The 16,942-nt window shown below is 36.5% G+C and overlaps 1 protein-coding gene across 4 annotated transcripts; it reads left to right on the top strand.

Moving 5' to 3' along the window:
• Positions 1–498: 498 nt before the first annotated feature.
• On the top strand, positions 499–16,807 carry LOC149564208 (uncharacterized). 4 transcript variants are annotated; one of them, XM_089827281.1, is made up of 6 exons: positions 499–513; positions 880–1,091; positions 14,621–14,738; positions 14,848–14,953; positions 15,301–15,444; positions 15,789–16,807. In XM_089827281.1, the coding sequence occupies exons 2-6, from the start codon at positions 920–922 to the stop codon at positions 16,209–16,211; spliced, it is 963 nt and encodes a 320-aa protein (XP_089683407.1). In that variant the 5' UTR covers positions 499–513; positions 880–919; the 3' UTR covers positions 16,212–16,807. The 4 variants fall into 4 exon arrangements, with proteins under 4 accessions (XP_089683407.1, XP_089683406.1, XP_089683408.1 ...); XM_089827280.1 differs by lacking the exon at positions 499–513 and adding an exon at positions 537–728; XM_089827282.1 differs by lacking the exon at positions 499–513 and having other exon boundaries at positions 557–1,091; positions 15,789–16,234; positions 16,349–16,807.
• Positions 16,808–16,942: the final 135 nt, after the last annotated feature.

The following is a 16,942-nucleotide window of genomic DNA, read 5'->3' as shown; positions in this document are numbered from 1 at the left end:
TCAACACCAACCTTAATTAGATTGAGCCTTATCGATGATTTGTTGTATCATTTGATATCAATGGTTAATGATACATTTCTTATATAGATAATAATTTTTTTCATTCCTCCCTGCTTAACTGCATCTATATATACAACTATTATATTCCTATTACAACATGACATTAAAATCGAACATCAGTTATGCATATGATAAAATACAACTCACACTTTATAAAACACAACTTACACTTGATATCTACTATGTATTCACATTTTCATTATTATTTCTTAAACAATCTCTTCTCTAATTAATTTTAGAGACATTTACAATATTGAATAAATTGAGTTTAAGAGAAGAAAATGATTCTAAATTCACCATTACAATCATAGAGGTAAGTTTAAATGTGAGTGTAATGTAAGGGACAAGTTGAAATTGGAATGTAATATGTTTGTTATCCACACTTTTGATATGAAGTCCAATATATAAATTCTACCATGATCATGACGTCGTTATGCGTTTACAGTGTTTTAGGTCGGTTATGAAAATACCCCGCGATTCGACATCTTTTTGAATTATATTTAGAACTGTTTTCCTTTCGCTCCAAACTTGAAAAGAGTGAAGAAACACAAATAAAGGATTCCTGCAAACCAATTTTAGAGCACCCTCTTTACAGCATTGAATTTCAGCAAATTTCTGTGAATGTTTAGACACCAATTACTTAAACCCTAGGGTTTTACCTCACCCGTGTAAAGTCCCCGTTTAAGCTTATGTTTGATATATCGACGAACCCTAGTAGCTTAAATCCTAGTTGTTGAAGCTTGCATGCAATGAATCTCTCTTCTAAATTTTGTAAATTTTTTCATTGAGACTTAATATGATTTGTTTGGATCTATACAGCTTTTTGTCTGAATAATCGACTTGTCGTTTTTAAGCGGACATGGATAGAGAAAACGTGCTAGAGGCAATTTACGAAGATGACCATTTGGAAAATGAAGATTTTATGTCAGACAATGAAACTTTAATGTCAGAAGTGGATATGATGGATGTTTCTGAAGGTGCGGCCTCAGAGGATGGCGAGCTTAAGAAGGACGCTGCTCCTGATGCACCAGGTGCTCGTTATTTACATGTATCTAATCAGAAGTTCTTTTTTCGTTTCGAATTTTAGCTTTAATCTTATTAAATTTTGGGCGAGACAATCAAATGTAAGGAGCTGGAAGCTTTTGACTACATTTTAAAGAATTGTGAATTCTGGGCATTGCTCATATGTACCTTAAGGTTATTACACCTCGACTTCGCCACATTTCTTTTGAAAAGCAATATGGATTTCTTTAACTGCATGCTGCTATAAAAGAATTCTTGATAGATTAAACAACAAATAAATCTATCCAGTGATAAACAGGTTGCATGAGATTGGATATACACTAATACATTTGTTGTTCTAGATTATATGCTTAAAAATCTAAATATATCACAAAGTTGCCACTTATCCATTAATTATCAAGCAGATTGTCATCCTTTACTATTATGCTGCTTAGAAAGGATTTAAGAATGACTATAATTTTAAAAGTCAAGCTAGTCATATTGAGTGTTAGCCAGAATTGCCTGGAAATGGATTTATGGGAAAACAAGACCATGGAGGAAAAGAAACAAGTGAAAAGGAGCTGCCATATCAGCGTTCCAGTCATCGTTAATGGCAGTGGGAAAGGAGAAGCTAGGGCCAGGATGCCAGCCTTTTGAGGAACACACAGATGCCCGACTAGCATGGCCATGTCAGTCCAGAAGGCAAGTGTTGCCACAGGCTGATCCAATATGTAAAAACCTGAACTAAATGTAAAAACAATTGAACTTGAATTTCTCCAGCAATTTTTTTCTGTATTCTTTATATTTACTTAAAATAACACGATTCACATTAAAACTTATCAGTCCGATACAAATTACTACATACTGTTTACGTGCGAATCTGATAACACCTCTGATGAATCCTGATGATACTCTGAAAGTCAATTTGCTTCTCGAGGGTTTCTGCCCCCAGGATAGTCTGGTTGCCACACTTGAATGATTCCATTTCAAAATACCACAGGCTGCTGTGCACAGCCATTGCCCTTTCGAGGGTAAACGAGTTTTTGTTTTAATCTGGGATGCCTTTTTCTCTTACCTCAATGCTATTTATTGCCCATGCTTTGCTTTGTCTATCCTTTAATTTACTTATGACCTAAACTTAATATTCCACTACAATGTACCTCAGCCAACAGTATAGAAAAACAAGCCTAGAACTATTCTAAACAACATGCAGACAAATTTATATTCCGAGCATACAACCTTATACTAACTGATACAAAACTGACTGCCCTTGATGAGTCTGAGCAATCTGCTATCTGCAAGTCTGGGTACACTGGTGATGTTGAGAGCCGTCCATATGAGTCTGTGTCAGGATGCAAAATATTGTGAATCCAGCTATTTTCTGGAAAATCCCTCTCATAAGCCCCTTCACCACTCCTTTTCAATATTTTGTGAGGCTCATAAAAGCGAGATTTGAGCTTTTCAGCCCCCTTCCTCTTGATGGAGCTCTCTCTATCAGTTTGCAAATGTAAGAAGACCATGTCCCCAACCTCAAATATCGTCTCTGGTCTCCATAAAGCTTTTGTTCATTCTAAGTCCATTGCAAGTGATCTTTGAGTTCTCTCAAATATGAATGTTATGCTAAATTTAGTTGCTTCTGGTACCTTAATATTGGGAAACACCAAGTTTCAAGTTTGTAAAAAAATTGCAAATCATATCCCTATAAAGCCATAAAAGGTATCACATCAATGGACATGTGGTGCATGGTTTATAATCTCCATTTGATCCTTGTTTCTTTCTGGTTTGTGATATGGTTTGTTTAGTACCCTTTTATTCACATATTTACTATATCAGCATTCCCGTTTGTTTTTGGGTGGGAATTGGTACTGGGGGTGAGCTGAGCAGTTGCCATATGAAATTTTCCCTGGAAAAGTGACTAGAGGAATCAGCCATTTAGTTTAGATACTTTGTCCAAAAATAGATCAAATATCTGCTATTCTCTGAACCTTGCATAAATGGTGACTAAGTGTGCTTCCAGTTCTTGTCATTTACTTTTGAAAGGTCTGTGATGAAGTCTGTGGATATGCTCTTCTACTTTTGATTGGGAATAGGTAATGACTATAAAACATGCTTTGCTTATTTGTATTGATATGTTCTATACTGCTTGACTTATTTGATTGGATCACCCATATGGATTTTCAAGAGAACACTTCCTTGACTTGCTTGTAGGCTTTACAGATTCCTAGGTGTCTCGGATTTGTGCATCACGCAAGGTCTTCAATCTTTACTCTCCTATCTTACACTCCAGCATTCAAAAAGCTTTTCTCTTATACTTAATAAAACGATTTGCTAATGCATACCTGTTATCTGCCATGCTCCCATCTAAGATGGTTGTCGAAAATATGGTTTTAGGACATTTGGCCATGATAGAAATTACTTGAAGTAGAAAAAATAGAATTGAGAGTAGGCATTGTAGAAAGATCATCAACGACACATTCTTTTTACTCTTCATATATTCATTCTCAAAACCTTAAGATTGAAGTTTGCTTACCCTTTTTTTGCTACTTGTGTTTCAACTTTTGGCTTGTTATGTCCTGCAAATCGCCTAGGATTTTATGTGAGATCATCTAAGGTTTATCCAAGGTCTTAAAATGTTGAACCTCCGGTTCGTGTTTGTATGCCCTAAGGTTCTATTTGGAATGTGATTGGTTGAGCTTGTTGGATTCACTTAAGTTGTCAATTTATTTTGCAGTCTTCATTGTTCACAGGTCCTTTGCTTTGCCTTACAGATTGAGCCCATTTATTCATATGATTAAAATCTATTCTTATTGATTTGTGAATGAAAGCTCCTCTGTCCTTGCTCATGTGTAAATGTTAATTGCTGATTGCAACATGCTAGCTCTTCTTAGTGCATTTAGGCTATGGACTTATAATGACATACACCTTCTTGTCTTGTCTTTAGCTAATGCAGATAAGCATGTGGGGCCACTGTTTGACAAGTGTTAGCTTCTTATTATAGCATTCTCATTCTTTGCTGTGTGGCATATCATGAAATTGTGAGAGTGGGGTTGCCGTTGCACCAAAAGACCGATCTATTAATGCCCGATACAACCACTCAACTTATAGTACACAGGAGGTGATTAAGCCCTTGTCATGAATCCCGAGGGGAGCGTTGAACAGATTTCCAACAATCTACCCCTTAGTGTTACCCGAGGATTTGAGGATTCGAACTTGTGACTAAGCTCTGATACCACTTGTTAGAAAAAGGAATTACTGGGGCGGGGGTGGGGGGTGAATTAGTAATCTACAAACTTTAGTCGCGAACTGGATATTATTTATTATTTTAAACCATACGTAACAAATTAATAAAGTAATGCTGAACAGTAACGGTAACCATGCACAAAGATAATTCATAACACCATATTTTGTTAACTAGGGAAACCTTGGCCAAGGGAGATCCCCAGTGGGGATGATATCCACTAGATAATATACTGATATATAAGCTCTTCGTTAAAGGATGGACCCTGTTAGGAGTCAATGAGCAAATTCAGTATAGAGAGTCCCTATTAGGAGTCAATCAGACTTTTGGAATATAGGTTGTGTAACTTCTTTTTTGGCTGATCTTTGATCTTCAACATGATTTCGGATCACAAAATAGCTTTACAAAACTTTGCATATATCACTTTTACAAAAGTTCGCATACAATTGCTCAACACAACTTCTACCAAAAGAACACTTGAATTCGCAAGATGTGTTTTGCAAAAATACCATGTCTTTACACAAATTGCTGCTAGGTCGGCTAAGACCATAATATACTTTTCCAACTTAGAGTAAACATCTAGGATGTCGGCCCTAATTGGTCAAGTAAATATTTTGTAAACAAAATAATTCCTTTTCTTTAATTCCACTGTCTTGTTTCATTGGTAAAACACAAATATCTCTTTTCTGTACAGTCCGAACTGACTTCCGAGGTTGTACACATCATCATCAACATGTATACAATCTCCATCTAACTCCGCTAGTCATAGTATGACGTCAGTAACAAGTTACATACAAAACAATACACTGTTGTAAACCAAATTCATACTTAGACAATTTTCTGAGTACCAAAAGCTAAGTATTTTTATTTCTGAGGTTTCTTGTAAGCATGTACAACATGTGTTGCCATAAATGACAACAATTACATATCTTCATTAGCCAATTGTCAACAATCTCCCCCTTTGGCATTGATGGCAACAAAATAGGGAAAATTGGCTAAGTATCAAAAACTTGTTAAAAGCAATAAAATAACACTACATTAACCAACTATTACACCAAAAGACTAATCTATCAATGCCCGATACAACCACTCAACTTATAGTACACAAGAGGCGATTAAGCCCTTGTCACAAATTCCGAGGGGAGTGCTGAACAAATTTCTAACAATCTCCCCCTCAGCATTACACGAGGGTTTGAGGATTCGAACTTGTGACCAAGCTCTGATACCACTTGTTAGAGTGGGGTTGCCGTTGCACCAAAAGACCGATTTATCAATGCCCAATACAACCACTCAACTTATAGTACAGGAGGCGATTAAGCCCTTGTCACGAATCCCGAGGGGAGTGCTGAACAAATTTGCAGTATGAACTTATGCTAATGTGCTGTGATCACATGCTTCCCTTTTTTGTTATGGCTTGCTTGTCTCTTTGCAATGTAGCTTTGAGAATGTCTTTTTGTGGTCATGTTTGTGCTACTACACTTTGATGACATGCTGTCATGCACGAAAGTTGGGCTCAGGTTATGTCTTAATCCTTATTGGGCATGTGATTGATTATAAGAGAACCAGCAACCTTGTGATAGTAGTTGTCCTATCTTTGCAGTGCACCACCCTTCCATAGCATGACTTTGCATGGGTGATCCCTTTTCAAGTTTCCATTGGTGCACTAATGTGATACATGTCTTCATGACTTTTGAATGGACATATGTCCTCTCCTCATTGGATCTGAAATAAATTCTATGTTCCTATGACAAAATAGTTTTTGATACATGTGTCAACATTTTATTACAGTGCTCCATTCCTTCACAGTGTAGCTTGGCCTGCACATTTCTTTCTCAAGTTTGTGCTGTTGCATTCTCATGAAATGTGTCTTCTTTGGCATTGAAGCAAGATGATGTGGTTTCCCTTTATTTGGATTGAGCAGGACAAGTGTGGATATGCCATTGCAGTGTGCTCTTTCTTCACAACACAACTTTGCTAGTGACTTTTTCAAATCATCTTGCAGTGAGGTATGAAAGTGTGCCAACTGTTGATTTAGGTCCTCTTGACAGATCAAAGACCCATGTTCGACTTGTAAACAATTCACGAGAGGTTCTGCAGTTTCACTCATATGGACATTAATGACAATAATTGATGATTTTTTGCCATCTCTTTAAGGGCTTTGATTTACAATGGCTTGAATTATTTTTATCAATCTATTAGGAGAAGAATTGTGAAGCAGAGAAGAGTTGTGGTGTGGGTTCTACTAAATATGATTGTCTAATGAACTTTGAAATTTAATGAAATTATCTGCTACGACTATTTTTTGGTTGGTGCCATAAACAGCAAATAATGGACAAGATAAGATATAGCAATGACTGATAGTTTGACATATATTGTCTTCGTTGAAGTAGAAACTATTTTTTATGAAAACAAATTCTAGAATTGTGCCTGTTTAAAGGCATATCCTTAAGAAAGGTTTTGGCTTGTGTATGTGTTAGTTGGGTTTGATCTTCAGCTTTTCCTGGAATGGGACCTTCTTTTTCCATCTCAAACAGTTTCTCCTTGAACACTGATCAACGCTATAGTGCTGTCTGGGCCCCACCCTCCTTAATAAACAATCTTAATATTGAAATTGAGCCTACATGGAGACCCCTTTGTATTTTATTTTTCAGTGAAGTTTGACATTCCAGCTAGCCTTGATTGTGGATAAGAAGCATAACTATTGTCTGTTAGGTCATCATCTCATGTATAGGGCATATGTGCGTTTATGTCCATTATTCTATGTGCAAGGGTTATGAAATGTTTGGTTTGCATGTTGCATGGAGCATGCAAAAAGTGATAGTTAAATACATCTTTAGGTGGGTGCACAGGCTCAAAATTATTTTTATTCTATATTTTGACTTTTTTATATACCATGGTAACAAAAATCTTTTGTGGGATTTGTTGGGACTCAAAATTGAAGCCCCGATTTTGAGTACCAGTGAAAAAATCAAACCTTATAAGCACTTTTAATGCATACGTACCCGGTTGTCTGTTCGAGGCCTAAGAGGTGTTTTATGTTTCTAACACCTTGCATTCAATATGTCTATGTGTTCCACGATGGAAAATTGCCATTCTGAGCCATTCTATGAAGTCCCGTTTTGAGCAATTTCTAATTCTACATTTTTGCCTAAGTGTCAAACAGTGACAGGAGGCTGTATTTGCAATTGAATATCTCGCACCCAATAACGTTTCATGACTCGCCGCTTTGGGAGTGTTTAGTGTCCATACCAGAGAACCTATGTTTCAGATTTTTAGTCGTTTCGAATCCCTTTGACTAGGTTCTGAATCCCTCAAAGTTGGTCATTTATTGTTGTCATGCTGATGTAAATTGTTCATAATTCTGGAAGGCCTTATTTGACTTGTCCTAACTTTGATCCAGTTGACCGAAACGCTAAAATTCCTTTTGCATCATATTATAGAGGGCAGTGACTTACTATGTTTAAATTTTGAGCTTATGATGAATCCGTTTGATTAGTTTTCGAACGCGATTCCAAATGCAATTTCTAACTTTTTACTAGTGTCAAGAAAGACAGATTTGTCGGTACCCCTATTCGTGATGTCATATCTCGAAATCCGTGATAGGTGAGATCGAATGGACTGTACCATTGTGTTGTACTCTGAAAATGCTATAAGTGTGCCAATTTCCAAATCTTGACGAATTTGTATGCACACTTTCCCAGGTCCATTCCGTTCGCAAAAAATGCTTTTCTGCCAGTGCTTCCAGTTTCCAAATTCTGAGTAACCCACTTTGACCATTTACCAAATGCTTCCTGTTATTTGTCACAAGTCTTAATCACAGATTTATACTCTCCTCGTGACAGTGAACCAACACCCCAGTTTTCGTGCCCCCAATTATCAGTTTGCCTTGTTTTCAGAGCCAAATCTGAACGCAATTTATTGTTTTCTTGCAGGCAGTTTTGAAAGGGTAACTTCAACAGTCAATATCTTTTGACTGAGAATGAGATGAGATTTGACAGGGTAAGAGATTACGGAACAAAGAATCAGTTTGTATGATTTGAGAGCCCGTTCAGATGTTTTGGTCAGTTTTTAAGGCTATTCAAAGGACCTCTTGACACGAAGTTAACAGTTTGCAAGAAAGGTTGAAAATCAGTTTTAAGTGATGCAACAGTGATTGAACTCCGATCTTAGTTATTCCCAGATGCTTAATGGATTGATTTAATAGTTCAGTCACTTGAAAACAAATTTTTTTATAGCTAGATCCACTATGGGGCCCGACTATTTTGCCAGACTGATAAGGTGTTTTGAAGAATGAAATATTGAAAGGGATTTCTAGAAGTATTCGATGCAATTGTTTATGACTGAGTAGGAATTGTTGACTATCGGCTTCTGAGCAAAGATAAGATGGAGTTTTACTTTTAGGAGATGTCGTTATGAGGGAATGAAAGGAGAAACATTTCTAAAGGAAATAAAAGATTATATGTAAGTCAATGACACCTCAAAACCCTCAGACTGACTTACTCTTGGAAAAGTGTCCTTTTGTGCCAAGATCATTTTGAAAGGTATATTTGTAGATCAATAGGGTTGGGAAGAGGGGTTTATGGAGGGCTTTACTAGGTTGTACATTAATGGTTCCTTCATTAAAGGAAGGAATTGTAGTGTTCAATTTATAGTCATTACTGTAGCTAGACCACCATAAGAAAAGTGCCACGACCTGTATTACTCTATTGTGGGTGAGAAGGGTTTTGGGCATAATGGACAAGTCTAAGAGGGCGAAGAAAGAAGTGGATGAACACATGGACCAAGAACTTGTTCTCTCTATTGAGAAGCTACAGAAAATCTAGGATGAACTTGAGAAAGTTAATGAGGAAGTAAGTGATAAAGTGCTAGAGGTGGAACAAAAAATATAATGAAGTATGGTGGCCTTTTATGCCAAACACAATGAAGGCATTGCAGACTATGTGATATTGTTATGGGGTTGGCTCCCTCTAACTACGTTCAGCCAGGTAGTGGTTGTAGATGAATGCCCAGGTTGCTCGTCAAACCATTTCGATTTTAGCAGTACTGCTTTCTTAGGGATAGCAGTTGTTCTTGCCAAGGCTTCTGATCTTTGTAATATAGGAGTGTTTCCCATCTTATTTAAAGGGTACTTTCAATATAATTTCCTTACTCTACACCCCCAAAAAGTACAAGTCACATCATGAACAGGAGACAGGACAAACATTTTAGGGGACAGAAGTGCAGGCAGAGTAGTTTATGGTACTCCAATTACGCCTCTACTAAATCATTTGCAAACTTTAGCACTCAATTTCAATTCCAAGTCAATTAGACTCGCAAAAATGATACAGATCTTGGTGGCGATGGACTTGCTTTCTTCATGGCATCCCAGAGATCTGGTTTTCAAGTTTTTTACAGAGGAGTTGGAGGATGCTCAGACTTTTCAATCCACAGAATAATTAGAAGTCATCCAACATGATCATAGCTGTTGAATTCGACACATGGAAGTATCGTGCAGACATAAATGACAATCACATGGGAATTGATATCAATAGTATAGATTCCCAGGTCTTTGTTCCTCTAGCTTAATGATTGAATAATGGCAAGACGAGGCATTAACAAAGCAGCCAACAAGATTGCTTTGTTACAAACCCTCATAGCTAGTAAGGACTACACAAAGGGATGCAAAAGAAGAGATTTTCAAATTAGCTAGATTGTAAGGGTGTTCTTTTATTTCCCTCCATTTCAAACCCACGCCAAGTGAAGAAAGGGGTGACTTGATTGAGGCGTTTCATTGAAGATCCATGACCGTTGGATATAAGGGCACATAAGATACAACTTCGTGTGAATTTCCACAAATCAGGTTTGCTCTTTCCTTTAAATAAGAGATGGAATTCTGATACAAAAGGACACATCAACAGATCTTGTTTGGGGCAGCAGTGAAGCTGTAGGTAAAGAGATCCTCTTCTGCATGCAAAATATACAATTGATAGAAAGGGCGTCTTTGGATGATGTTAATTGGCATCCCACAGCCGTCAAAGGAGCATGCAAGTGGTTATGCTTGAGAGAAAAGAACAAATATATGAAGGTGGCCATCAGTGGTGCAATTGGTGTCAATACTAGTGAACAAGAGGAAAGCTGTGTCTGGTGCCATGAAAAGGTTTTACCCCACATTGTTTGTACAATGAGTATTGAAGTGTTTAAATAGAAAAACACACACATTGCATGGTGTCTATAAGACACCGCCTTTTAAAAGACAAGGCTCATGTTGTGGGGCTCGTGGTCGATCGGATGGAGAAGAATAAATTTTGACCAAGTGTCCCGAGGAGAAATGTCACTGGAAAAGTTGAAGAATCCGGTGGTCGCCATGTCGCCATCGGAAAACGGGAGGTTTTCCAACAAGCGACTTGGCGACCTCTTGGAAAACTCGAAAACTGGTGAGATTGTGGAGCCCGCTTGGCAGGATGACTCAATGATGATGTGGATCGGAGAGCCAGCTGTGCGATGACGTGTGGCAAGAGGTGGACCAAGCATAACGGCCAGCAAACAGTGATGTGGCACAAATCTCAAAGAGGCACAGGATGGTGACACGTGGCAGATTTGATAGTGATCGTTATGTCGCCAAAGGGAAGTTGCTTGACCATTAAGTGACATGGCGACCAAACCAACAAATGACACGTCGTGTTGATGTGGTGAAGCTGAGATGGATAGGTGACTGGAGGCTGAGGTGGCAGAAGGTGACACGTGTCACGTGGTCGCTATGTCGTGATGCTGACTCATCATGCGACATGGTGACTAGTGACGTGGCAGACATGTGGTGAATGTCAGACAACTGTGCAAGAAAAGAGCGTATCAAGGCTTGACACGTGGCAGGTTGGTCAAACCAAGTTTGACCCAGATTGGAAAGTGAGAGAAAACTCATGCAGGTTTTAAAAAAAATTATTATTTTTTATTCCTTCTCAGAAATCACAAATCATGTGCAGGTTCCTTTTTAAATAAAGTTTGAATTACCCTATAGTTTAAACTTTATAAAAAGATCAAATATTTGCAATAATCCAATTATGAAGCCTTGCAGGAGCCCGATTTTCAAATCAAGATTTTGGAAGTTCCCGATAAGCGAACATAAGCATGTTATATATCGTTGGAACCGGAAGAAGACAAATTTTTCAATTATTGAGTTTGTTTTTGCATAGGAAGTCACTGGTTCAAGTTATAGGCAAAAATGTAAAATTTGGGCGTTCTCAGTGAAATTGGCGAAAATTGAAAATGCAGTTATAGGCATGGTAAAAACACATGGTAAAAGGTCTGTTGGGTTAATTTTGAGAATGTTATGCCATTCTGGTATAATTTGGCTCCAGTTTTCAATTATGATGGATATTTGTTTTTCTAGTTGGGCTGAATTTCGGGATTGAAGTTGGAGTCATGATTGAAGAATCATATTTCTTTTGTGGAAGGAAAGAGAAAATGAAAATATCTCTAGGTTAGGATTGAATTCTTTTCATCCTATATATGTAATTTTCTCTCTTTCATAAAGGGGTTCCAGTTTTTCATTGTGAGACCATTGTCGGTTGGAAAGTATTGGAAAGGTTCCTTGGAATTCAAAACTGAAGTAGAAATGATTTCTTTGGAATTGATGAAGTCTGAGTGGAAAGATCTGGGATGTGCTAGTTCCAAACCATGAAGCTATGCTTTCGCTATGATACCCCCTTCCCATCCCATCAGTTTCTCATTCCCACCATATTCTCTCTTGTATGACAGCATATGTTTAGCGTACAGTCTGGTTTATTAGGTATCTCGCGAGTCAATTTTATGCATTTTCATGTATTATTTCAAGGAAATCAATACAAAGAACAGCAGGTGTTGAGTTTCATTTTAGATCTCGTCTCCTTTATCAGTGATTTGCAATATTTTATGATCTTTGAATAAAGAGTATAGATCATAGTTGCAGTCCCTTAAGGCTGTATGTTGTTTCATTGTTGCTTATAATTCAATGAGTTATGAAAATGCTTAGGGAATTCAATAGGGTTGCAAGTTTATTGAGGAGGATATCAAATAAGAATGAGATTTAGATTGAACATTGATATCCAATTTACAAGGTAAATGGATAGATCTGGAGTCTTAGCATAGCATATGTGTTTTAGATATCGAAAATGCATGAGAAAGATTTATGAATTTGCCCAATGGATGAGGCACTGATCAGCTACAGGATCATTAGCATGTTGTCTATACTTGGTTTTCATCCACTTTCCCCACCCACATAAAATCAAATCAAATTCAAATCATCTTTATATTTTATGTTGAAGAGCTAAAATAGAATGCCCTCACTTAGCTTATGAATTGCATTGTCTTGCACTTAGCTATTGCAGCTCTATGTTATTGCATGAGTCAATAGGAGAAATAAGGGTTTCATCTGCTGTTAATAGATTCAAGAATATGTTTAGCATTGATACCATATAAATTGAATCCGAGGTCCACCCACCTAGGTTTTGCAGAGCTTGAAGTAGAAGAAGGGTCTAGCCTTATAGTTGGCCTGGTGTCTGAAATGGTATGTTGAAGATGGGAGTTAGCTGCCCCTAGATGTATCTTGTTCTCATCGGGGTAGTTTGAAACCTGTAGCGTTTTAAAACACCAACAGGATTGACTCAGCAGACCAAAGGACAATTTTTCAGTAATTGGGGACCATTTAGCTAAATTGCTGAAGAATCTGTAAAAATAGAGAAAAAATGTTTTCATGTCAGACAACATTTATAGAAACAAAAAAGGAAAACAAATGTAGTAGGGGTTAGAATTTGGGTTTTTTGAGGCCCAGTATGGTGCACTTTCATCATACTTTGGGTTTCCTATTCTTATTCCTTATCATTCCTTTCCACCTTTTTCAATCTATTTTGTCCCAAAAATAATTGGCTACTATAATTGAACTTCTGTAGATATTGATAGGATTAGCAGCTTTTGAATAGAATTTGACAAGGAATAGAATTTATTGCTGAAGGGTTCCATGAATAGCTTATTGGTTTCCTGCAGCATCATCGTCCCTGTTCTGTAGCTTGCTGCAGGTGGCATCTCTATGGCTGATAATATGTAAAAGCTCACTAATACTGTTATTGTCTGGAAGGGATCGAAAAAGGTGGATTCAAGCATCCAAAATAAGGATGAAACCCATTTTGAGCTTTGCCAGGTGTGCTTGTTCTGTTCTATAGCTTGCTTCAGGATTGCTGGACAAAAAGCGTAACACAAAAATTGGTAATACATGGCTAGAATAGGTGTAGGGTTTCCATTTAAGTTTAATCTTAGGGTTTGATTTTAAATAATAAGATATTAATAAAATTAAAGGCAAATCTTATTAGCAAATAAGTGCAAAGTTTTGGTGATTTCATGCTCCTTAGGTTATCATGCTCATTTTCACAAAAATATGGGTGTTTCACTCTGAATAGGATTGCTTAGCTCTGTGAGTCTTGAATATTCATGATAATCAAAACTGGTTGGTGATTATTGCTACTATGGCATATACTTTATGGTGAGTTTATGTGTTTGTTTACCAAGGGCAAGGATTTGCCCTTCCTACCATAAACAATCTCAGTTTGTCTCCCCCGAGCACTACATATGCATGATAAAGCAGATGGTATATTTCCATACTACACTACTCCAAATAGAGGAAGATTGATCTTCCTTTATACCAATCAAATAGGATCCAAGGAGGGACACAACTCTTACAAAGCTCGGACCCCCAATATAATTATTATATTATAATAATATAATAATAATGATATACTGTAATAACACTGGCCCATAATAATATAATAAAGTTGGGTTGTCCCAAAACATATAAGAATTATTATATTATTTTATAAAAGATAATAATTATATTATAAAGTAATTATCACATAATATAACTACATCATCTCAAAATAATAATTATATTATCGATATAATATTATCATTAATCAATAATAATAATTGCAATGATATTATCACATAATATAATTATGCTGTCTTGCAATATAATAATTATATTAACACTTAGCACAACCAATATTATATCTGGGTATGATAAGAAGGGATCTGATCTAGCTACACAAATCAACACTTTACACTAACTTCGCTGGAGTCTACAGGTTGAATTTGAACTCCTTTTGGAATTACTGTTTTGTTGGTTTAGTTTTAGATACTCTTTAGTTTTGAGTTCAAATTCAAATTTAAGTTTATCCAATCAACTGCTTTGAATTAGGCCCTGCCAATCAATGCTTTAAAATTTGTCCATTATAATCAGAATAGTTGAATTTTATTGTTGTTTTTGAATATTTATTCTTTGACATCTTATTAAATTTCCTGGGTTATTATCTGCAGATAATGATTTAGAAAGAGTCATAAGTAATTCAAAGCGTGGTCCTCAAAGCACAAATTTCAAGAAGAAAAAAAAGAGGAGAAAGAAGAAAAATAACAATAGTGTTGGCAATGTTAACAGGTGTTCACACTTTTTTAAATAATGATATTTTTTGGTGATATCATAGTAATGATAGTAGTTTGTGCACTGAACCGTCTGAAATAATTTAATAGGTGGTTTTTTTTTACAGGTTTGTTATTAATACATGTAGGCAGTTACGAGAGCCAAAGTCTTATCTTGTTTGGGAAACAATTGGAAAATTTGGTGTTTTGGCTGTAAGAAATTTAGTGGACGAGGTAATACATTCACTATTAACTCCATCTTGATAAGTCCCTTTAATGTCTGCATCCAATGTTCATTTTAAACTTTCATATAGGATTTGATTATTATTTATTAGGATTTTTCTATGAAAAAATTGACTGATGTTTTTGCATTGCTATTGACTGTCATTGATGTTGGATGTTAATACTTCAATAATTTATTTGACATGATTTCCTGACTTTTTGACATTCTGTATCCATCATCTCCTGATTTGTATGGTATGACTTTTCTTTTGTTTGAGATTCTTGAGGTAACAAAAGATTCTTGAGGTGGAACCTTCTCCCTCTTTGTCATCTTCCTAATTGAAAGGATTTTTTTTCAGGTTTTTGCTATTGAGAGTCATGGAGGACAAATGACAGCTGACGGTAAGCGTCGCCGTACTCCTGGAGGCATCCTCTGGAGCATCTTGAAATCACGGGAGCCAGAAGCATATAAGGAAATAATGCTAAAAGGAAAGGATATTGAGGTACTCTTTTGGTTCAATTCCTTGAGCTCTTGCAAAGCTTTGTTGTACCTTTGTTGCTTTGAAAGGATATATTTTGTTGGTCCCTAAAACAAGAAATTTTCCTTTCTTTATTTTGTGCATGAAAGTCTGATTACTTTTTATAGTACATGCAGGTCCTTTTAATTTTCTCTTTTTATATTGCACGGTGTTTAATTTTTTACCCTGTCTTTGGCATTGCACATTCTACCGGAGTTTAAATTATCTGGTTACTCATCAAACATGGAAATGATTTTATGGATTTTGTGCATGAGTATTGTGTTGGAAATTATTTGAAATACTCAAATACTTTTTGTCTTATGTTGCAGAAGCAACTCAAAAACAATAATAGCAAAGGGCATGCCACTGAGTATGGTGGGCAGCCAAATACCAAACGAACTAGATTGAGTTCAGCCGACTCAAATGATGGAGATCAAATGACTGAGGTCATGTTAAAAAATTTCTCTGAGCCATTCAGAGATGGGCAAACTGAAACTAATCTCGTGCATGAAAACTCATGGCAAGGTCCTTTGGTTAAGGCATGGGTAGATGGTATAAGGACAAAGGATCCATTTTCAGAAAACAGTTGCAGAGTTCATAATGTTCAGGGGGATGTTCTTCCAGAGAAGGTGAAGGTTCCTGTTAGAGATAGGATCCGTGTGCCTGTTGGCTATGATGATTTAATTGTTGAAGATGCAACAGGGATTGAAGGAAAGAGAGAGGAAAATGGGCATCTGGAGGACTCTGTCTAAGGGTGTTACTATGCAAGCTACATGTGAGCTTTTGCTTTGGATTTTGTTAAGGCTCTCTGCATGCCATTTAATTTTTGGATTTTATGCTGAATATTATGGAATATGAACTTTCAGAAACTGAGATTTTTTCATGGCAGACTTTGAGAAAAGAAGCAGATTGCTTCAGGAATATTTTGGTTCAAGTGGTGGAGGGTGTCTTAGTTTACCTGTTAAGCTGATCATGTTTGATTAACCCCATGGATTATTTCAAGGAAATGCTTAAATGCATTATTGGATGATTGGCAGGGTCTAATTCAAAGGTCTACTGGTGCAGTTGATGTAATTAGAGATCAGAGAGTATGTAAAGATGGCATAATTGACAACAAGAAATAAAAGACCAGAAAATGTTGATTGCCATGGAAATTTTGTAAGCAAGTAGAATATTAATATTTTTGGCAAGCTGGATATAGACAGCAAGACAAAGCATAGATTTTGTCCATGAATTAAGCCAAGAGCCATTTTTAAACAGCAAATGAATTATTTGTATTTGGAAATTAATTTGGTATTATGGATGCTAATAAGCTGAACAAAATAAAATATCACAATCATTCAATGTACAGCTCTTAGCATAACTGATTTCATTTGGTTTTTATAATGACAAAAGCTAGCTATAAAGTATAATGTTACTCTTGCATAAGGAGATTAGAGGAATCCAATGCAAGATTCACTAGATTTTGTTTACTTACAAGCAG

This window comes from Cupressus sempervirens, chromosome 4 (assembly GCF_028749045.1).
Source record: "Cupressus sempervirens isolate cs-2001-9-10 chromosome 4, ASM2874904v1, whole genome shotgun sequence".
NCBI classification, from domain to species: domain Eukaryota; kingdom Viridiplantae; phylum Streptophyta; class Pinopsida; order Cupressales; family Cupressaceae; genus Cupressus; species Cupressus sempervirens.
Note: the sequence above shows the minus strand (reverse complement) of the source record. Positions and strands in the feature narration are given on the sequence as shown.

Excerpts from the sequence above, each read along its gene's own strand:
- LOC149564208 (XM_089827281.1), top strand. The coding sequence starts at position 920 with ATGGATAGAGAAAACGTGCTAGAGGCAATTTACGAAGATGACCATTTG. Across the intron at positions 14,954-15,300 it reads TAAGAAATTTAGTGGACGAG|GTTTTTGCTATTGAGAGTCA; the intron begins GTAATACATTCA and ends ATTTTTTTTCAG. Across the intron at positions 15,445-15,788 it reads TAAAAGGAAAGGATATTGAG|AAGCAACTCAAAAACAATAA; the intron begins GTACTCTTTTGG and ends CTTATGTTGCAG.